General features: G+C 46.7%; 1 protein-coding gene across 6 annotated transcripts in view; it reads left to right on the top strand.

Annotated features, from left to right (window-relative positions):
• The window catches only part of MPRIP (myosin phosphatase Rho interacting protein), a 164,581-nt gene that overhangs the window by 111,586 nt on the left and 30,272 nt on the right, over window positions 1–22,723 (top strand). For 3 of the 6 annotated variants that reach the window (XM_015427658.1, XM_015427657.1, XM_015427659.1), the window contains exons 8-13: window positions 8,546–8,687; window positions 10,754–10,867; window positions 15,431–15,487; window positions 16,264–16,332; window positions 16,579–16,668; window positions 18,375–18,484. In XM_015427658.1, the coding sequence (XP_015283144.1) occupies window positions 8,546–8,687; window positions 10,754–10,867; window positions 15,431–15,487; window positions 16,264–16,332; window positions 16,579–16,668; window positions 18,375–18,484 (582 nt within the window). Of the gene's footprint in view, window positions 1–8,545; window positions 8,688–10,753; window positions 10,868–15,430; window positions 15,488–16,263; window positions 16,333–16,578; window positions 16,669–18,374; window positions 18,485–20,025; window positions 20,104–22,723 lie in introns of all 6 variants that reach the window. The other 3 variants (XM_015427653.1, XM_015427656.1, XM_015427654.1) reach the window with 2 other exon arrangements.

Below are 22,723 nucleotides of genomic sequence, written 5' to 3'. Positions count from 1 at the left end.
GAGCAGCATAGAGCAATGTGGCAACCCAGGAAATTATTTACATTGTTGGATCTTTTGCCCTGAAGTTGCGCCCTTCTGGGAATCTGTAATAACACACAGCAAATCATTCACCAGTATAGCTCTTACTCTTACGCTAGATGATTTACTCTTAAATACTTGGGGATCCACAATCTGCTCTTATTTCAGACTTTGCACAATACATCAAGATTTGTGCACCATAAAAATGCATGGGTGCAAACTAGGTCTGTGATGCCAAATGGGTATGTCCATCTGTTCCACGCACTTTTAAACCAGTTTCAAACTGGTTTGAAATGGCTGTGATTCCCCCCCCCCCCCCCCCCGTACTCTACAAATTAGAGCGGGGGTTTTTTGTTTGTTTTTTGCAGAACTAATTCTAATGCATGTAAGCACTGTTTTTTTAAAGGACTATGATTGTCAGGAGTTTTGGAGCCCATTTGAGCAGGTCACAAACTGGTTTAAATGTGTAGTGGTTGAAATTAGACTGGTTTAAATTTATTGCAGTAGGCATGCCAGAAACTTAGATGAAGCCATTACATTTAAATAAGGCAGCTAGATTTGAGGGGTATGGGCTTTTGGGAGTCAAAACTACCCTCTGATACCAAGTTCAGTAAAGGGTGCTGAATTGTGTGCAACATGCCATCACCTGGCATAGATTCAGAGCCCCCTCCTGATTAAGAGTCTTAAAATGGGCATTAAGAATAAGAGAAGTGGAGGGGCAGAGGAGAAAAGAGACTTTAGGGAGGCCTGCCCAACAATTCATTAATGTCTGAGCTCCCTCTGCTGGCTTTCAGGAGAGATACTGTGGAGCAGATGTGGTTTCCAGTTGCAGGGCACCCATCCACCTGAGATGCCTAGTGAACATGTCTTCTCATTTTGGTGGCTCTTAAGTAGGAGTAGGCTCCCAGAGAAGATTTGCTAGGGACGGCGGCTGAGTTTGTAGGGGGCCCCAGCCTCATCTCTATGGTTACCTTCCTTTGTCCCCAAAACAGTGTCAGAGGTGAGTTGTGGGGGGGGGTTTTTTTTCAGGATTTCCAGTTGGCCCTGTTTTGATAATGGAGTCCTTTTTCTTCCATATGCCCCACCCAGATTATAGCCACCTGATTCTGGATAATTGCAAGGGGCAAATTCTGTAGGAGTCTTCTGAAGATCTCTTCACCCTTTAGAGAATTTTACCAGGATTACAAAAATTTGGGTTTTTTCTTTCTTGGCCTGGAGTATGGCTCATCAGGGTATAGAATTTTAGCCCAAGTACGATGCAGCCTCTGATGTTTCTTTCCCTCAAAGCCGGTGAGGCTGAAATATATGCTAGATTCAAATCCAGTAGCCCTTTAGAGATCAACACAATTGGGGGGCGGGCGGGTATTAAAACCAGTGTTCCCTCTAAGCTGAGTTAGTGTGAGCTAGCTCCCAGTTTTTAGCCTCCGACTCACACACTTTTGTCTTTGCTCAGGAAGGATGGCTCCAGAGCAGACTAATTTTATGCAGTAGCCAAATCATTCACTCACAACTTTAAGGCCAACAGCTCACAAAGTAGAATTTTTGCTCACAAGACTCCATGGCTTAGAGGGAGCATTGACTAAAACATTCAAGAATCAAAGCTCCCTTCGTCAGACTCTCGGAAGCTTGTACCTTGAAAACATTAAGGTGCTACTGGACTCAAATCTGGCTTTTCTACTACAGACAACACGACCACCCTCTAGAGGATATGCTGTTGGCAAACATAATCTGTACTCCCTGGCCGGAGAATCTCTCGAACACCGCCCTCCTCGCTTTTAGAGGGCTGCTCCTTCTCTGGCCCCGATCTTATTTAATTGTACAGTTTTTGCTTTGAGGACAGCTGCCACCTCGTAGAATTCACATGGCGCCCTTCCATGAGTTTATCCCCCTTTCTCTCTCTCGCTACCTAACCTTGACCCTCGCCCGACCAAGTAATCAATTGCCCAATTAAAACCAAATGTTAGTAACAATGATTTGGGGGCTATGGCTTTCTTTAACCTCCTCGGGCGTAGACCCCCCTCAAACAGGTGATTTGCATGAAGAATCCTCTCTTCCCCTCTTCCCTTTCCCAACCCCCTCCCAAGCATGGAAACCCCCTCCCCAAAGTCTTGAAAACCTTCTGCATATCTTTGCAGACTTGGGGTTGAACTCGATGTTCTGCAACAGTCGAGGGGTTCTGAATCTTGGCTGCCTAGATAGCTGCAGGAGAAAGGGTACAGTTTTCAGGAAAAAAGAGAGATGAGGATGATTTCGGCTGACCCCCCTCCCTTACCCCCTTTACCAAAATTGCAGTCACACCAGGGGAGGAGCAATTTGCCTGCCTTCTGTCCCCCACCCCATCGCCAAAATCATGCCTTCTGCCAGCCATTTTCAGTGACAGCTGGGGTTCCTACCATCCATCTTAGCTTGGTTCCCTGACCAGCTTTGGGAGGTCCAAATTCTCCTTTTTAAAATGCCCTGGGGCAGTGTTCCCTCTAAGCTGAGTTAGTGTGAGCTAGCTCACAGCTTTTTTGGCCTCCGGCTCACATGTTTCTGTCTTAGCTCAGGAAGGATGGCTCCAGAACGAGCTAATTTATGCAGTAGCCATATCACTCGCTCACAACTGTAATGCCAGTAGCTCACAAAGTAGAATTTTTGCTCACAAGACTCCATGGCTTAGAGGGAGCATTGCCCTGGGGTTTCCTGAAGACACAAGAAAGGCAAATTGGGACGGGCTTTGGGGAGTACATCCCCTTGCCGTGTCCCTCGTGTTAAGCTCTTTGCTCTGTATGACATGCTCAGTCACTTGATCAGAATGAAGACCACTCACCGCGGAAGGATGTGATTTTGGGGGGCCCTTTGCAATTCTGTTTCGTTCTCCTTTGCTGATGATTTGCATTTTAGTTTTGTGTGTTTAGAGAGCTTAATGATTTTGATTTTGTTTTATTTCCGGGTGGGGGGGAAGGAGATAATTTCTCTGTGCGTTCATTCCCCAGCTTTCTTTTCTTTTCAGGTCTTGTCGCTCTCCGCCTTCTGCTGCTGTGTGACGTGTCCGCCCTTTACTCCGCCTGCTTCCGCTACCATCTCATCTCAAATCTCGAGCAGTAGACAACTCGGTGGCGCACAACCCCCCTTTCATAAGAAATCAAACTGCTTTTTTGGGGGGGTTTTGTGTTTGGGGGGGGTTGATTTTCGTGTTGTTTTTTATTTTTATTTTTTTAAAGAATGATTTATTTCCAGACTGTTGCCATTTCGGCCAAGACAAATGTTAATTCACTTTGCATTTGTTCCTTTTGCAAAATCAAGATGGAAGGGGTGGGGTGGGAGACTGAATTATAAAATATATATGTGGCTAGTTCTAAAATGATTTGCAGAAATGCAAATGCAAACTGTCCTTTATGAAAGGGCCGAGAAGGGGTTTCGGGCGGGGGTAGCATAGAATGTATCTTTAGCTCCCTCAAGTCACCTGGAGCTGTCTATTACGCAGGCGTCTTGGTGTGGGGTTACCCCTCATGGGCTCTTTCTCTCGCTGCATGTGGCATGCTGGGATCCTGATCACATAGGCAAATCTGGAGTGGCGGGGGGATGGCTGTGGGAAAATTCCTGCCTCAGGGTGAAGGGTCAGATTTCATGTTCACCTGGTTCTTTCTAAATCAATAATTCCTCCGTCGTTAAAAATTAAGGTTTGCCACACTATCCATCAAATGTACAGCTTACAGAAACTGCACATGGATTCGTATGTACAACGGCACATGTATTCTTAAAATTCTCAGCTCCATCAAAAGCCTTTTCTTCAATCTTGAAATCATTGCCTTTTTTGTATTTTCCAGGGAAAGTGGTATCAGAAGTTTTTAAAAATAACCATTTCCCCTTGAATTTATTGGTGCACAAAACTCCTCTGTCAGGAGCCCATAACTTAAGCCTCCATTCCTGTACAAAATGAATTTTAGTTTCCATTCCAACCCCTTGTGATTCTAGCAGCCGCAGTCAGTTCAACGAAAAAGCCCTTCTCAAGATCCTTTAACCTTGCAAACCAATTGTACGCTTGTTTCTTCAGAAGCAATTCTCACAGAGTTCCATAGGGCTTGCTTCCTAGTGATCGCATTTAGGGTTTCAGACAGAGACTACTTCTCAAGGGTTGCATTTTCGGTTTCTGTGCCGTAATGTCATAGCATTATGGATGGATGTTGTTCCCATGTGCTTAGAACTGGGGGTCCCGTATTCTCCCGTTGTCTCATGGTAAGAGTCCGTGTGCGATTTTTCAGTGGCAGTTAGAAAACTGGCATCTTTACATAGGAAGACCCCCTTCCCCATCAGATCATTCCAGTCTTCTGTGATTGAATTAAAAATACTTCAGTCCTGCCCTACATGTAGCAGTGATCCTGTCAGAGCTTTGAGTAAAACTTGGCTGTGAGTTCTCTTCATTGCGTGAGGTGGGGGAGCACCTTTGGGTCCCTGTTCTCCTGCTGTCTCCCCCCTCCCAGAAGCCAGCGGAGAATTCCACTTGCGTGCAAGAGCTAGACAGAACCTGCTGAAATTCCACTCCATGCCCCAAAGGCAGGGACTTCTAGACAACTCACACGGCAAATTAATCCCCGCTCTCTCAGAATTAATCAGTTCTCCCCAGACAGCTGTGTTTCGCAGGCAAGACTGGGGAACAAACAAAAATTCTCACCAGCTGTATCTTCACAGCTCCTCTGAGGTCACTTGGCACCTCAGAGGAGCAGCCATGGCTCAGTGGAAGAGCCTCTGCTTGGCATGCAGGAGGTCCCAGGTTCAACCCCCGGCATCTTCAGTTAAAAGGACCAGGCAGGAGGTGATGGGAAAGACCTCAGCCTAAGACCCTTGAGAGCTGTAGAGGGGGCTGTGGCTCAGTGGTAGAGCATCTGCGTGGCATGCAGGTCCCAGGTTCAATCCCTGGCACGTCTAGTTTGAAGGGATCAGTTAGTACGTAATGAGAAAGACCCTTCTCTGCCCAAGACCCTGGAGAGCTGCTGCCTGTCTGAGTAGACAATACTGACCGTGATGGACTAAAGGTCTGACTCTGGCGGCTTTGTGTATGTTCACCTTCTGAGATTTTCTGAAAGCCAGACAAAATTACATTTGTTTTGCCTGTTAACTGAGCTGATGTTTTTATAGTAATCCATCAATCAGAGTTGGTAAATGAGAAAACACAGGAGGCTACTTTATACTGAGTCAGACTATCAGTCCATCAAGGTTAGTGTTATCTGCTCAGACTGGCAGCAGCTCTTCAGGGTCTCAGACTAAAGACTTTCGTATCACCTCTTCCCTGGTTCTTTTTAACTGGAGATGCGGGGGATTGAACCCAGGACCTTCTGTATGCCATGCTGATGTTCTACCACTGAGTCACAACTCCTCTCTGATGCTGAACACTTTACCTAGAAAATTTATATCCCGTGTCTCCAGAGACCTGCTTGAGGCAGCTTACAATGAAGAGTAAAACGAAACCATCAAAAACAAAGCTGACCATTAAAACAAGTTGATGCCGTTAAACAAGCTGGGATGTAAAAACAGCATAAAACATTTGTTTTTATTTATTTAAAAGTTTTATTAGCTGCCTTTCTACCTTATGGAACTCAAGGCAGTTTATGATATAAAGAAAATAATAATTAAAACCAAATTGCCAACAAATAATCAAAAGTAGTCCTAGGTCCCGGTCACACGGAGAGTTTTGGCCCGGGAGAGGGACGGATCGGGGCCGCAGCAAACGGGCGCGATCTCACCACAACATCTGGAAAGTGGTGTGCACCCATCCCCGATCTGTCCCTAAACCCGGAAACCCCGCAGCAAAAAAGAACCACTGACAGAGGTGGTCTTACCTGAACGGCCGCGGCAAGCGCGGCTGTGGGATCACCGGTGCATCCTTCTGCCGGTGCATCCCCGGCTCCTGGCCGAACTGCGTATGCGGACGCATGCGCAGCCGCCTGCCTCGGTCTCCCGACCGTGGCTTCCTCCCCGGCATCTGATTGTGCCGGGGAGCAACGGCGCCGCGGCTCAGGGGATCCGTGTGATCCCGCCGTGGCGTGTCTATTTTGGTGCGGCTTCCAAAAGCCGCACTTTGGCCACGTATTCCCCCCCCCCCCGGTGGCAGGGGCCCTAAATACACATCAGGCAGCTAAAATGTAGATACATTTTTCATTGGGATAGAACAGACCATAACATGTTTAAAAGATGAAACCCCTTAGTTAACAGCGTGGGTCAAAAGACTGCTTTGGCTGGGTGCCTAAAAGGAAAGCAAGGCAGGTGCCAGATTAACTTCACAGAGGAGCGAAATTCATAAGGCAAGGAGCCACCACTGAAAAAGCCCTGTCTGTATTTGCCACCCACCTCACCTCACCTCTAAGGACAGAGGCACATACAGAAGGACTTAAGAGGATCTTAACTACTGGGTTGGGCTATACAAGTAGAGGCGGTCCTTGAAGTACCCTGGTTGCAAACTGTTTAGGGCAGAGGTGTCGAACTCATTTGTTATAAGAGCTGGATGTGACATAAATGTCACTTTGTTGGGCAAGGCTGTGTGTTGGTTGGTCCATGGGGGAGTGGGGCCTGACCACCAAGATGCATGCTTGGTGGCAAGACTAGGCCTCTGATATGTGGAAGAAACTGCCAAAGAATGCCCCCCATGGGCCAAAGCACAGCTGCCACATGGGAGGGCATGAGGCAGCGGATCCGGCAGCTGGCAGGCCCCAACAGAGGATTGCCTGCACATACCCATCACTTGCAAATTCTGCTCCTTGCGGCCATCTGGGACAGCATCCCCAGAGCTGCAGGTTGAGTGGAGAGGCATGAATGTGGTTGCAGTGGCTCCCTGCTTAGCAGTGAGTCTGTCCCTGAAGTGAAGGGCTCCCTTCCCCCCAAGCAGCCTCCTGTTCCCCCCTTTGCACCAGTTGCTTGCAGGCTTCATAAAAGTCCTGGACAGGCCAGTTTTGGGCCCCGTGCCCCATGTTTGACATACCTCACCTCTGGTATTAGGCCCTTATAGATAAGAATTGGTGCTTTGCTTGTGCCCGAAAACAAATAGGAAGGCAGAGCGGATCTTTCAGCCTAGGGGTGATATGGCCATTTTAAATATTTAAGCATAATCAAGTTGCTGCATAACCAAACAAGTGAGATTGCCTCACCCTAGTCCAGCACAGAGGATAAAATTTTTGTTTTTATTCCTTTTTTTTTACTGCCTAGGAAGGTCATGGTTTTGTGATGCACTGCACACTCCAGAGAGTTTTACAGAATCCAGAGATTCCACAACCCACTTAGATACCATTTCTAATTTCCCACTACCCTAGTGCAGAAAATGGCCTTTTTCAATTCACTAAAGTTGGGCTGCTTTCTGGCTGGTGTGTCTAGCAAGAGTGTGTGATCTGGACTCCATGCAAACGGTAGGGTCCTGGAATTCTCCACTTTGCGAGTTCTTAGCCAGGTGAAAATCTTAAAAGAGATATCAGCAGAAGCACACTGGTGCTGCATTGTGTGGGAAGCACTGCTTTCTCGATGAATGTTTGCTGGATCTTGAGTTCAGGCCGAGAGCACACATGCTTACGCATTTTTGTAGGCCTAATCCTGAGGGAGAGTGTAATCTCAGAACAAATCCAGCACAGTCAGGACCTCAGCATGAAATGAGGAACAGTGGTGTCTGCAAGAACCAGTGCAGCCATGTTCCCCTGGACTGATTCTCGCAGTGCCACTGATTGTTGTCCTCAAACGAAACTGCGGCTGTGAACCCTGTGGGCTATCTAGCGAGTGCTTTGGGGTCTGAAAACAAGTTATTCAGCCCTTTCTTCAACAGAGCTTGAAGTACAAAATGTAAAGATGCATGTGTGGCCAAGGGTAGAAATCCATATTGCAATAACAATGGGATTATAACGCTGTCTCCTCCCCCTCCCTGGTTTATGCTGAGTGTGTTTCCACCTTGGCAACCACCATTGTGGATCTGGGAACAGAGGCTTGCTTAGTATAAGGAATTCAGGATATCAGGTAATATGAATGAGCTTCATATTACGGGGAGGGGAGGGGAGGAGAGGATGTCAGAAACATACAAACCTGTTAGTAAACCCGTTTAAACAGTGGGCTGGATCAACAGAGTGATTCCACAGATTGAAGGATTTCCATCTGTGGAATGTGACTTCCTCACCTCTTGCTGTAATCTAAAATGTCCCCTGAAGTTATTTTCGGGGGGGGGGTCCCCTATCCCCCCAGGAGCGCAACATTTGGGAGAGGGCGCATTGTATTGCAGCAGGAAGGTGAAAATGTCACACTCTTGACAACGGTACTCATTCTGTCTGTGGAAATACTGTCTTGGATTGAAAACAACATGTGTAGTGGCCCAACAGTCTTGTTCCTGAGGAATCCCTTTTCCCCTGAGGTACAACCAACTGAGACAGTGGAACTGAATTGCAACAGTTTTGCAGAGAGATTAAAAGAGCATATCTTAAATGATCTTTTTCAATAGGACCCACTTGTGACGTGGGAAAGATGGCAATGGCTGCTGTTTAAGGCACTGCTGGTTTCCCTTTTTTGTCTGTCTTTCCAGGAGGTCCCAGGTGATTGAAAAATTTCAGGCCCTGGACAACGAGAATGCAGAAAGCATGGAGACCAATGTGTCCAGCGGCACTGCTGTCTCCAGCGAGACTCGACAGGGCAGGAGTGAAAAGAGGGTTTACCCCAGGAAGCGGGTAAGATGCATGAAGGGCTCTTCTCTGGTTCCGTAAGAGGAGCATTGCCTCCGGTTCTTAGGAAAGTGCATAAGAGGTAGGCGCATGATTCAGAGGTCTGCCACTTTAGAGACCAGCAAGATTTTTGGAATATAGGCTTTCAAGAGTCAAAGCTCCCTTTGCCAGATAACTGGTATTCCCTGTCTGATGAAAGGAGATTTTGACTGTTGAAAGATCATACCCCAAAAATCTTGTCGGTTTCTAAGGTGCTACTGGAGTTGGATCTAACATTGTGCCAGTTGCAAAATTCAAAGCTCAAGATTGCAGGTTTTTGTTTAGAAATGAGCCCTATTATGGAAAATGTCTGTAATTTTCACACAAACATACATGAGAAGGGCAGGGCTCTGTGCACAGTTCCCTCTAAGCTGTGCTAGGGATGCTGGTGCACAACATTTCAGAGGGCTGCTCAGAGTATTTTAGCTTCAACTCACAACATTTTTTCCCTTCCATAGGAAACAATGGAGGATAGGGGCACCTCCTTCTGGGGTCCATAGAATTGGGTCCCCTGCTCCAATATTTTTGAAACTGGGTGGGGGGGGGGGGGGTGGGGGGGGGGGGTTGAGGAGAGGCACCAGCAGCTGTGCTGCAAATTTGGTGCCTCTACCCCCCCCAAAAAAAGAGCCCCAGCCCCAGATACCCTCAGATCAATTCTCCATTATAGCCTATGGGGCTCATAGACTATAATGGTCCCCATAGGCTATAATTGAGCCAGAATCACCAATGTTTTGCACATCTCTATTATGCTCTTCAGCACAAGGTGACGGTCTAAACCCAGGTCTACCAATATAGTGGACTGGGGTGGGTAGACCTGTTCTCCAGAGGCCAGGTCTACCAACACAGCGGACTGGGGTGGGCAGACCTGTTCTCTGGATGCCAGTTCCACCAATACAGTGGAAAGGGGCTGGGGGGACTTGTTCTCCAGAGACCTGGTCTACCTCTGTAGAGGACAACAATTTGTGTCTGAAATTTGACTTGATTCTGTTTTCTCTTATAATGTTTAAATTATGCTTAAAACATAGCTTAAATATAGTTTAAAAGAATTTATTCTGAGATTTTTAAAAGGTTATGGAAATAATCTTCTAAAAATGATTAATGCAATAGTCAAATGTAGATTCGTTCACAAGGTCGAATTTTTTGCTCACAACACTGTGGAGCTTAGAGGGAACATTGGCTCTGTGTAGGCTTCCAAACAGCTACTTGCCTGGGCTGAGTGGGAACCATGCCCCAGGTTAGCCAGTAAGAGAATCTTTATCCTTAGCTTCTTAGGCAGCATCCTCCCCTCTGTCCAATCCATCCCTCTATAAAGAACACATTAACAATTATGAACGGCCACCTTGAAAACAGTGTTACACGTTTGTCAGAATAACAACAACATGCCAGTGTCCTCTGTGTTAAAGTACTACATTTTGTGTGTTTTCAGCATTTTATTTATATTGATGTAAGGTTCTACAGCCAAACAATTGAGTACATGCTTATCGTAAGGTTATACTTTATTGTAAGAGCTATAGAGGCAGTAACATCGTCACTGTTAGGAATGGCTACGTTCCTATCGTATGCAAACCCACCCACTCCCAGACCTAGGCCAATTGGCCTGACACACACACACACACACACACACCGCCGTTAATGCCAAAGCTGGGTATCGAAACTAGTCCCATGGGTAATTGATGGGAAGACACTACACAGGCAGCCTACAAGGTCAGAGATAAGCAAGGACGAAGGTATGTGGCAGCAGCTGGTACATAGGTCAAGCAAAGGCACTCCTGCCCATAAACATCATGGCAGCATAGCTGACATTTTATTGCATTTTATAATCATTTTATTTATATTGTAAGCTGCCTTGAGTTCCACAAGGGAGAAAGGCAACTAATAAATATTTTAAATAAATAGTGTACTTAAGTTTTGTTTTTTTTAAAAAAAATTATGCCCATTCATGGAGCCATTGAGCATCAATAAAGAAACAGAACTTGCTATTTTCTAAGTTGACCCCTGTTGTGGTTTGTGGGGATGCTTTCCCTTATTTGCAGGACTTTGATGCTGAATCAGCAACAGGCTCCATCCAAGACATGTCAGCTTGCCCTCTGTCCTCTCACCGCAGAGCCAAGTCACTAGACAGACGATCAACCGAATCCTCTATGACGGTGAGCCCGGGGGTAGGGGGTCATTTGCAGTTATGTCCTTGCCCTGATGGGTTATGAACCATTTTCAAATCCAACTTCAAGTGAAAGAATCTCCTTTCATTGAGCACTGAACAAGTTCACATTTATCGCTTTTAATATTTGTAAGCGTCTTGCATCGGGTTGACAGTTGAGTGAGCACATGTCATGTATCGTTTTCTGACCCATATGTAAAAAGGGTGTCAGACTAGGATCTCGGAGAGGCCGACTCCCGCTGTCATGGTAAAACATGCAGGATTCTGCAGGACAGACAAAGAACCAGGTGCAGCCGAGACGAGACAGAAAATTTCTTTGGCTTGTGCCGGAAGGCCAATTCCGAGGGCAATGCTGGAGAGGTGGGCTGGTTGCTTGGAGTGCCACAGACCATTCAAGGGCATATTCTTTCCACTCTTTTCCTAAAGAGCCCAAAGAACAGTGTGCATGGTTATTCTTCCCTCTTCATTTCATCCCCCAAAATTAGCCCGGCGAGGTAGCCACTGGGTCTGGGCTTGGACCTAGCAGGTGGAATGCTCCTTTATAGATCCTAGCCGTCAGATCCAAGTTCGCCACTTCAAAATTGGCAGAGAGCCTCTCAGCCGTTAGATTTCTAAGCAAAGCTTTGAAAGTACCGACTAGTCTGTCTCCATCTATAAATATTGCTAGGCTGTGTTTTAATGCTAACCATTTGACTGTGGCAAAGAAATTGTGTGGGTGCCCAGGAAGAATCCAGTTTACTGACTTCTTAAAATTGGCGCAGGGTCTCGATGGCGCCTCAGTAAGGTGTGTGTGTGTGTGTGTGTGGTTTGCTGCCGTCTTCCTCTCCCTCCCTCTTTGCATCTGTCTCTTTCAACATTCCCCTGGCAACTGCACTGGCCTTATCTTGAGTGGAAAGTTTTTATCAACAAGCAAATCTTCCTTTCCTTGGAGAGGGAGCTTGAACTCTGGCTTCCTTGGCAGCATGGCACACATGTGGCTTTTTCACATGGGAATATGCACCTGAAGGCGAATGGCCAATTTCTCACACCATCTTTTCTGTCCCTCCCATCGTTTTTTTTGTGTGTGTGTGTGTGCGCAGGCAGATGCCATCCCCCAAAATTAAACAATTTCCATTCAAATGATATCCCTGCGAAAGGCCGGGGGGGGGGGGGGGAGAGGCATGATAGAGGTTTATAAAATTAGGCATAGGGTGGAGAGAGTTGAGAAAATTTTCTGCCTCTCCCCAAATACTAGAACTCAAGGGCATCCAATGAAGCTGACAGACAGTAGATTCAGGACAGACAAAAGAAAATATTTCTTTACACAGGGAGTGATTAAAATGTGGATTTTGTTGCCAGAGGGTGTAGTGATGGCCACAGTAATAAACAGCTTTAACAGGGGATTAGATAGATTCATGGAGGGATAGGTCTATTAGTGGCTACTATCCATGATGGTTTAGGGGAACCCCCACATTCAGAGGCACTAATTCTCTGAATCCCAGAGCCAGGAAGCAACATCAGGGGAAGGCCTTGTCCCCTATGCCCTGTGGCTGGCCTCCAGAGGAACTGGTTGGCCACTGTGTGAGACGGAATGCTGGACTAGATGTACCATTGGTCTGATCAAGCAGGGCTGTTACGTTCTTAAGCAGTTCCACATTCTCTCACCATTTCTCTGTCCTGCATGCACTTTCTGTTTTTGCACGCAATCTGTCTTGCTCTCTTAAATAGGAGTAAAGACAGAGCCTGGAAAGCACACCTTGAGCTTTATGCAACGTGCTTGGCCCAGCATCTGGGGCTCTCCTGGACTAGAAATATATTTCCATACATGGCATGTGATTCTTCTTTTCCTTACCGGCCTGGGATCAACGTTGAATGTGTGACGGTCCTCCTCTCATAAGAGAAGCCAGTTTGGTGTAGTGGTTAAGTACACAGACTCTAATCTGGGAGAACCAGGTTTGATTCCCCACTCCTCCACTTGCACTTGGCTGGATGACCTTGGGCAAGCCATAGTTCTGGCACAGCTGTTCTTGAAAAAGAGCGTTTCTGTCAGAGGTCTCTCAGCCCCACCTACCTCACAGGGTGTCTGTTGTGGGGAGGGGAAGGGAAAGGATCTTGTAAGCCGCTCTGAGACACCTTTGGGTAGTGAAGGGCGGGGTGTAAATCCAATCTCCTCTCCTCCAATGTTGGATGAGGCCAATGGCCCATCCAGTGGCCAAAAATACCAGGTGCCATCAGGAGATCCACCAGTGGGGCCAGGGCCCTAGAAGCCCTCCCACTGTCCCCCCCCCCCAAGCACCAAGAATACGGAGCATCCCTTGCCCCAGAACATCCCTTTCCCCCATCCCCAATCAGGTTCTGAAACTCTCAGTCGTTTCGTTCAGCCTATTTTTCGGGATGCAGTTGCCCCTGCATGATAACCTGAAATGAGCCATCTCAGAATTAGCCCCCCCCCCCCGGTGTCTTTTGTTATCTTAGATCTCATTTTGGAACAGTATTTAACCCAGATATTCGTGTATCTGCAATTTGACCTTATTATCGGTCCCTGGAGTGTCGATCTTTCCGTGTCTTCCGACTGGGATTGGGAAGATGCTATGGTAAAGGTAAAGCGTGGCGCCAAGTCGCAACTGCCTTACAGCGACTCCACTCTGGGGTTTTCGAGGAATAAGAGACCTTAGAGGCGGTCTTGCCACTGCCTTCTTCCAAGCAGGAAGCCTCGTCGTCCTTGGTGTGCGGACTCTAATCTGGGAGAACCGGGTTTGATTCCCCACTCCTCCACTTGCACCTGAACATAAGAGACGCCAATGTTGGATCAGGCCAAAGGCCCATCCAGTCCAGCAGTCTGTATCACACAGTGGCCAGAAATACCAGTGCCAGCAGGTCCACCAGTGCGGCCAGGACATTAGAAGCCCTCCCACTGTTGACCCCTCCAAGCACCAAGGAGACAGAGCATCACTTGCCCCAGAGTCCCTATCTATACCTTGTGGCTAATAGCCACTGATACACCTCTGCTCCATATGCTTATCTAATTCCCTCTTGAAGCTGTCCGTGCTTGTAGCCGCCACCACCTCCTGTGGCAGTGAATTCCATGTGTTAATCACTCTTTGGGTGAAGAAGGACTTCCTTTTATCCGTTCTAACCTGACGGCTCAGCAACTTCACGGAGTGCCCACGGGTTCTTGTGTTGTGAGAAAGGGAGAAAAGTACCTCTTTCTCAACCTGCTCTATCCCATGAAAGTGGAAGGGGAAGGTTTTGTGGGGTGTCCTTGTTGCGAGCTGGGCTTCCTTGCAGAGGAGCTAGGGAGAGTTGTCTGCTGAAATGCATGGATGACACTGGTTCAGCAGCAGGGGCTGCCGGAGCTGTCTTTCCCCGCTTACTGTTCACATTCTTCCAGATCCAAAAGCTGTGCACAGAGATGCCTCATAGCATCTAGTGGGTTTCTGCCATGGCTCTTGTTAATGTTTCCTGGAGGAGAAACGGACTATTCCTGCACCTATATCGTCTTCTCTCTCTGCCTAGCATTTTGGGAATGGCATTCAGATATAATTACATTGCCTGTGTGTGTGTGTGTGTGTGTGTGTGTGTGTGTGTGTGAGAGAGAGAGAGAGAGAGAGAGAGAGAGAGAGATTAACGCTTCCTCAAAAAAGGAAATGCTCCCTCCCAGTTTCCAAGCTCACATGCTCCTCTGCGTAATTCTGGACTGTTTCACTTTAAAGCCGCCACCATCCTGAGTACAATTTCTTCTGAAAATGCATTCCAAACTTGGAGCTCTTGGCATGCAAAGGTTTCTTAGGAGCTGGCTAGGATCTCCAAACCAAAGGTGGTAACTGTTCTGCAAGGCATGGACCCTAGTTGGCTGGAAGCAGACACAGCCTTGCTAGATTGGAGGAGGGCAGCAAGGTTGCACTTCGCAGGGACTGCATTCTTTAGGGCAATGACGTGTTGAAAATTGCATGAGCCAGCCAAAGAACTATCTGGAACTTCTCTCGAGAGCATGAGTCAGGCTCCCCTGTGACATTGGGAAGAGCTGCTTTCCTGCCCTTTCTCTTGCACCAAGGCAAAAAGGATGGGCTGTGGCTCAGAGGCAGAGCATCTGTGTGGCATGCAGAAGGTCCTAACCCTAACCCAAAAAAACCACAACAATGCCCCAGCCATTTTGGTGGCAGTGATATTTTTCTTTGAGGGAGGTTTTTGTTTAAAAAGCAGCACAGTTCAAAATAACATCAGTGATGGAACCGGCATTTTCTCTTTTTCTGGTACCACTCAAGCATTCCCCACCTTGATTTGTGGGGCATGTGGGCACATAATTCTGTTCCAAATCAAGGAAGGAGATGAGGTCATCTTCAGAGCCTGTAGGATGTAGATGGCTAAAGAGTTGATTGAGAGTGATTTGGGTTCTAATTCCCACTTGGTTCATGATTCTTTCTGGGTGACCTTGTGGCCAGTCACTCTTGCCTTCTTGGAGGAAGGATAATGTTAAAATATATAAATTGATTTACTGGGGCTATTAGAAAGGTTTCTCCCCATCTGGGTTCTGTCAAGGAGTCAACAATCTTTCCTTCTTTTTTTCCCCCAGCCCGACTTGCTGAACTTCAAAAAAGGATGGTTAACCAAACAGTACAAAGACGGGCAGGTAAATGTCAGGTGAAATGATTCGGCAGCCTGAGCTTTGCTGAAATGGCCTGAACTGTGAGATTAGCCTTAAAACTAATTTGCTGACTATATTGAATACTACCAACATTCTGCCATTGTCATATACTAGCACTTTATGTTGTGTTTTATGCTGTGTTTTAATTCTGTTTATACTTGCACTGTTTGGTTTTTATCGGTTTACAAACTTTTATGTAAGTCGCCCTGAGCCTGCTTTAGCAGGGAGGGCAGGGTACAAATCAAATAAACAAATAGGTTGCTTAAAAGAGAAAGTGGGCATTATGAGACTTTCCAAGTACCTGTAGGTAGTGCAACCTGTGCTCTATTACCACATGGTTATGAGTGCATTCCTGTTTCATGTGAACCTGCCCATCTCCCAGTCAAGAGTGAAGGTTGACAGATCAGGGGTCCCCAACCTTTTTGAGCTTGCAGGCACCTTAGAAATTCTGACATGGTGTGGTGGGCACAGACACAAAATTGCTGCCAAAGGAGATGAAGCCAGCCACATAATGGCTGCTGCTGTTTACCTTCAGTCACACAGTGAATATCCTTATGCTGTAGTATCAGCTACTGTCGAAGCAGTGTTCTTAGAAATCTGAACAGCAAATCAAATCTCCTGTGACCATTCAGAAGCCTTGCTGGGCAAAAGCCCCACCCACTTTCTAAAAAGACTTGTCAGGTCCTACCCCTAATAATGCAGGTGCCGCATATGTAGAAGGCACTCGTTCACAAAACAACCTGTCTTGTTTGTTTCCACAGTGGAAAAAACACTGGTTTGTGCTGACAGATCAAAGCCTGCGATATTACCGGGACTCAGTGGCAGAGGAGGTAGGTGATGGTTGGTACTTGTGGTTTCACTTCCGTTTGTCCTGCAAATGAGAATCTATTCTGGGTTCTGCCCATTGGCAGTCAAATGCTTGAGAAGCTTGATTCTTCATTTGGTCTTTTGCATGGCTTGCTAAAGACCAAGGGAAGTTCCTGGAGTGGTCCTGGCTGTTCTTAAATACTTTTGTGGGGAGGGCGGGGAGTAAATCAAATAAAATAAAATAAAAAAATGTGATTCCCCCTCACCAGGCAGCCGATCTGGATGGGGAAATCGACTTGTCAACATGCTTTGATGTGACAGAATATCCTGTCCAGAGGAACTACGGCTTCCAGATCCATGTAAGAGAAACTTGGGGGACAGAATGGGCAGTGCTATGGAAGTGGAGGTGGTTGCAAATGGGGTGGTGGTGGTGATTGAATCTTGGCAAACTGGTGTGGGGGGGTGTTCCTGTCTCCAACCAGGGGTCCCCAACCCTTTGGAGCCTGTGAGCACCTTTGGTATTCTGAAAGGTTGTGAGCGCAACCACAAAATGGCAACCGTGGTAGGTGGAGCCAAACGCACCCATTCACAGGGGAAGCCCAAGTGCAGAGGACAAGTGGAGTAATTTTTAAAAAATATGCTGGGAAAGGGTAGTGAGAGAGGATAAAACCAACACTTTGGTGGCAGTTTCTGCCCAAATCACATTAACTTTAATCTGCACAGCCAATCAGATTGTTAGTCTAGGTGCGAGCCAAGTCACGAATCTAAAGTCAAAATCGAAATTCAATCCAGAAGGTCAGTTACCAGAGAGCAGAGTCCAGTTCAGAGTGTGGTCCAGAAAGTGAGGTCTAGGAGTCCAAGGTCATATAAGAGCAAGCAGGTCTGATATCCAAGTGTGAAGCTCGTCCAAAGGTCCCCGGAGTGAAGCAAAGTCAGGAGCAGAAGCAGGAGCTGCGGTTGCAGAGTCCACCTGGTGGTAACTTATTGCTTCCACACCAAGCAGTCTCCCTTGACTGACTTTTATAGGCATCTGCTGCAAATCTTACTTGCAGCCAATTGTTTGGGGTAACCCTACAGCTACTCATCATCAGCAAGCAGCTGGTATTGGGCCAGGAGACGGGTGCTTCATCTTCTTCACCAGTTTGGTGCAGTGGTTAAGAGCAGCAAACTCTAATCTGGAGAACCAGGTTTGATTCCCCACTCCTCCACACGCAGCTCCTGGGTAATCTTGAGTCAGTCACAAGTTCTCTCAGAGCTCTCTCAGCCCCACCTACCTCACAGGGTGTCTGTTATGGGGAGAGGAAGGGAAGGAGATTGTAAGCCGCTCTGAGACTTCAAGTGAAGGGTGGGATATAAATCCAATCTCCTTCCCTTCCTCTCCCCTCCTTCTGGAGCTCCATTCTAAGCCTTCATCTCCAGTGCTCAAAGGGTGTGGGTTAAACTAGAGGGCTGGTAACAACCAGCTGTGTTTTATCTGGTGGAAGAGGCTCTGCATCAGCTGTGAACTCTGACAAGCCTGAAGTTCATTTTCTTGCTTGCCGACTTCTTCTGTTTCAGAGCTGGCTACAGAGGACTCCTCTCCTCCTGAGGAGTCCTTCTCTCCTGACTGACCCACAACATAGATCTCCAGCAGTCAGTCAGGAGCTTTCTTGGCCAGAAGCCCTACCAGACTACATCTGCTTTCTAAACACTTGGTGGGAACCAGGAAAGTTGTCAGCAGCCACCAGGAAACTCATGGGCACCATAGGGGTACTCCGCTTTATATACTTGATAAATCAGAGGAACCCAAATTGATTTCAGAGTCTTTCATCTTTGGGATGGAGGTATCTTGCTAAATCCCTCTTTTTTGGGGGGAGGGGTTTGCACTGAGGGCCTCTAAATCCATAATAGATGCATCCTGGGAAGGACAGGCCAAACACCATGTTCTCAAAAACTCTTCTGAAAACTCACTCAGCAACACGCGTCAAAACACCTGCTCTGCTGGAAATGACAATAAAGCCAACTCCACTTCAGAGTGACCAGTGGCCCTGCATCCTCTCCACCTGACTTTTCTCTGTTCAAACAGACTAAAGAAGGAGAGTTCACCCTCTCTGCCATGACTTCTGGGATTCGCCGGAACTGGATCCAGACGATTATGAAGCATGTGCGCCCCACCACTGCTCCAGATGTGACCAAGTAAGTGATGAGGAAGAACAGCACTGCAGGAGAGTTCCCTTCCTATCTGGACTGTGGTCTGTGACTCTTTCCTGATCTGGTTCATTTCCAGACTGCATCTCATTCCTTTCCCTCTCCTTTGAGCCTAGCTCAGGCTAGCTTTTTATTTTCATCAGGGACTTATAACAGTTGGCTCAAAATCATGGAGGAAATGAAAAAAGATAAATTGTTCACCAAATGTTTTGAAATGTTTTGACTTTATTTTATGGAATTTTAAAAAAACCACCCGCAAATGGCAACAACTGTTTTGAAAGAGGACCCCCACCTGAAATTGTTAGAGCAGAGTGTTATTATCAGAAGTCCAAAAAAAGGGGGAGGCACCCAAAAATAATACTAGAAGAAAATTATTCCAGTGAAAGGAAAACCATAAGGAGCCCAGAAGATAAGTTGTTTGATCTTAAACAAAGTCTTCCTGGGGAACACTGCAAAGAGAGCTTTTTCCTCTTTTAGACTTCCTTTCCTTCCAATTCTGGATTCGTTCTTCCTTGGGCATTTTTCTCCATGGGAGAAGTGTGAAATTGACTCTTGGAAATTGGACAGCTTGGACCCTTGTTGGCTTGTGTGTTGATTTCCCTTTGTAGGCAAGGGCCATAGCTGGTTCCCCAATTTCTTATTCTCAGTTTGATTCCTAATAAAGCGCAACGACTTGTTGGACTTACTCAGGCTGGGGCTAATATAAACATTCAGTCACATACGGCACGCAAGTAAACACAACTCCGAATCAAAACTTGACATAATAAAAGGAACTAGTACACCTTTAAAGTTAACTAAAATATCAGTAAGCCTGCTATCACAGAATTAGACCAGTCTTCTGAGCACCATCAGTCAGGCTAGTTTCAGGACATTGGTTACAGTGTTTTAGTGCCCATGAAATTAGTTATGCCTCTGTTTCTGTAGTCTGCTTGTCAGACCCTGAAAGGAGCTAGTCCACCGAGCAGGCTGGGAAGATGGCCATACGTGGAGTTAACATATTTGCCCTTTGCTCAGCATCCATCTTACTGGAAAACAGAAAACATGTAATAGATTAAATAACAGGAGCCCCCCAGGGACATGACATCTGCTTGTTTGGGATTCCCCTAAATCTGCCAGTTAGCTCCACTAAAGGGAGTACATTACAACGGGCTAAGGAGAACAACTGATGAAAAGCAGGAACCGCAAGATAGGGTAAAGAGTTATTGTATGGAAAGGGAAAGGAAGGCACACGACCCAGATTCCCACAGTACTTCTGTGCATGTGTGATATTTCCTCTGCTGAGCCGGAAAAGTAATTTCAACCCACAGTGACAGTGAAGCCCCACTTTGTTCCTTCTGACCCCATTTGCTCCTTCTTTGGCTCTTTTGCTTTGAGATTAGAGTTCTAAAAAGCAATCCATGAAGAATTGGGAGCACCTACTTCAGCCCAGGGTTCTTGGCACCCCTCCCCCAGCCCTTTCTGTATGCTTCTGGATCCTTCGCTTTTTCTCTCCTCACTCCTCCATATGTTTAATTTCCATGCGTTCCCAGGAAAAACTTCTCTTTGAAACTATCCGTGCTGAAGCCCAGGTTGGAAAACTGTGTTCTCTCCTGTATTAACGTTTTGTGGTTTGTATATCTTGTGATTCACTGCATGCCTCCCCACTCTTTTTCTGCACTTTGGACGAGTTAGAAAGTCCTGCTTTTCTGCTTTAAAAAAATCAACTGGGAAGAGGGGACATGACAAAAAAGGACAGCACTTAGTTTTTCAGTGCCGGCTTCCTCCCTTGGCTTAGGGACTCTTTCCATGTTCCTGCGAGCAATTCGGTGTTTTTGAAATGTGATGTGTGAGCAGCTATCTCTGTAGAAAGGTACAGGGAATGGTTAGCTGTAGGTTTATGGCACCATGTACTTGTTTGCTTTTGAGGGGTGTGATAGGGTTTCCACGTGATAGGGTGAAGCGTAGTAATGGAATATTCCCACATTGGGAATGTGTCCCATAAAACCTGCTCCTGGTTTATTGAGAGGTATATTTTACAGAGAGGAATAGTTGAAAGTTCAGGAAGAATCTGCAGCTGTGGGGGTGAAATCTACCGTGCCAAATAATGGCACCTTTTGCTGCTATAGTTTAAGTGACTGTTGATGTAACATGAGTGCAGTACAGAAGGGGGTGAAAGGGCACATGGAGGTGATGAGAAGGATTTTTGGCCTGAGGAACAATTTCATTTGCTTAATTACAAGATTGTATCCCCCCCCCCAAACTGAGACCCTAAAGGGTTAACAGTGAATGCTATCCACATTATATCTCAAACACTGTTCAGCAAAATGTCTGCAGGCTCAGTAGGTCAAATAATACTACCCTCCTCAGCATTTGGCTTGCTGACATCCACAAATGCTTTCGGTTCCAAAAGGTGATCTCTCTGGATCACTTCAGGGAAGGTAATCCATAGAGAACAGGAGCAACAGCTGATTATATGGGATGATGCGAGGCAGTAGACAAAAGGCATTGTTCCGCTTATCAGAACTGCCCCTGGATTGGTATCAGGAGACATGGTGCTTGAGCATGGGGGTCCCAGGTCTTGCGGGGCTTTCATGGTGAGCACCAGCCCCTTGAATTGAACCCAGAAACAAATCAGCCGCTGATGAATGGAATCATAGTATTTATTTATCGTATTTATATCCCGCCTGTTTTCCCAGTGGAGACCCAAGGCGGCTTACCTCATTCTCCTCTCTTCCGTTGTATCCTCACAACTACCCTGTGAGGCATGGTAGGCTGAAAGCGTATGACTGGCCCAAGGTCATTGAGCAGAGTTTCCATGGCAGAATGGAGGATTCAAACCTGGGTCTCCCAGATCTTAGTCCAGCACTTTAACCCACTACACTATGCGGGCTGATGATGGGAGCTGAATCCAAACAATGTGGCACCACTTTTTTGTACAGACTGAAGTTTCTGAGTAGTTCAAGGGCAGCCCTGCATAAAATGTTGCACAGTTGTTGAGCCTTGAGATTACAGTGTGGTACAGACTGGCTGTCTAGAAATGGGGGGGGGGGGGGGGTGTTTCCCAGCTGTACATAGGTGAAAGGGACAGGATTTTAGACCTCCTTTCTAATATCAGAGCAAGATCCAGCAGTGCTCATAAGTTCTTACTGACAGCTGTCACAGAAAGCTGATTGGGTATGTTTCTTCTTTCTAATTCCCTGAGTGAAATAGCAGTGCCATGCTGAGGGGGGCGACCGGGAACTCTGGCTTGGCACTCTTGCCAACCCTCTCCAGTCCCTCCTACTGTGGAGGTGCCGGAAAGGTTTTGTATTGTGCACAGCCATTTCTGTTCTGGCAATTCTGTTTTATGGCCAGAAGCAAATTTTGCAAGGGCTGCTTTGTGTTTTAAAAATTCTGTTGGGTAATGCAGTTAATACAAGGATATCTAGGTGGGAGTTTGGATCAACAATAAGATCCCTTTCGTGTGATATGGAATCTTCTATCTCCCCACCTGTGGCTGCAATTTTCTGTACAGAACGGGTGGGATTTTGAAATGTGTCTCCCAGAGCAGTTTGTTTCTGGGGAGCATCTGTCTTAGAGTATGGTTGGTTACGGACAGAGTGTCTGTCTTAGAGCAGGGTTACAATTATTTCTGTGGTCCCTCAAGTAGTTCGATGTGTTTGGGCTCTCCCTCAACTTTGCTGGGTCAGACTAAATGTCCATGTAGTTCAGCCTCGTAACTTGGTGGGCTGACTTACCAGATGCCTCCAGGTAGCTGACAGGAGAGGAACCTGAAAGGGCAGTCTTGGAATCAGTGCAGGCTGAGGATCCAGCCAGCTAGACGGGAACTCAAGCCTTTACCTGCATACCAATACATTGCTATATTGACTGGATTATCTAAAAATGGAACGTTTTTCACTGTCTACAGCAGAAGGCATTGTAATAAAGGTTGCATTTGGGCTAGGGGCAAAAGCTGGACTGCCCCGTCGCCGGCTGTCAGTGGAGGGGAGAGAATTTTGAACCTGACTCCAATAATCTTATTCTCTAAGTGTCTTCTGTGGATACCAGTAAAAGTCCTCTATTCCTCTGGGCACAGAGAACAGGTAAAACAAACCAGTCTCTGTGTATCTTTCTCCCTACTCTCCCCCTCCACAGCGCCCTTACGGCAGAGTATTTGACTAGCTTTATGTTTGCAAAAGACTGTCTGGCTGCTCTGAGATGATAAAATATGCATTTCTGTTGGGTTCTGTTCCCTTACTTCAGAATGGA

Source organism: Gekko japonicus, unplaced genomic scaffold (genome assembly GCF_001447785.1).
Source record: "Gekko japonicus isolate JY-2015 unplaced genomic scaffold, Gekko_japonicus_V1.1 scaffold136, whole genome shotgun sequence".
Lineage (NCBI taxonomy): Eukaryota > Metazoa > Chordata > Lepidosauria > Squamata > Gekkonidae > Gekko > Gekko japonicus.
The sequence above is the reverse complement of the archived record's forward strand: the minus strand, read 5'-3'. Positions and strand labels throughout refer to the sequence as shown.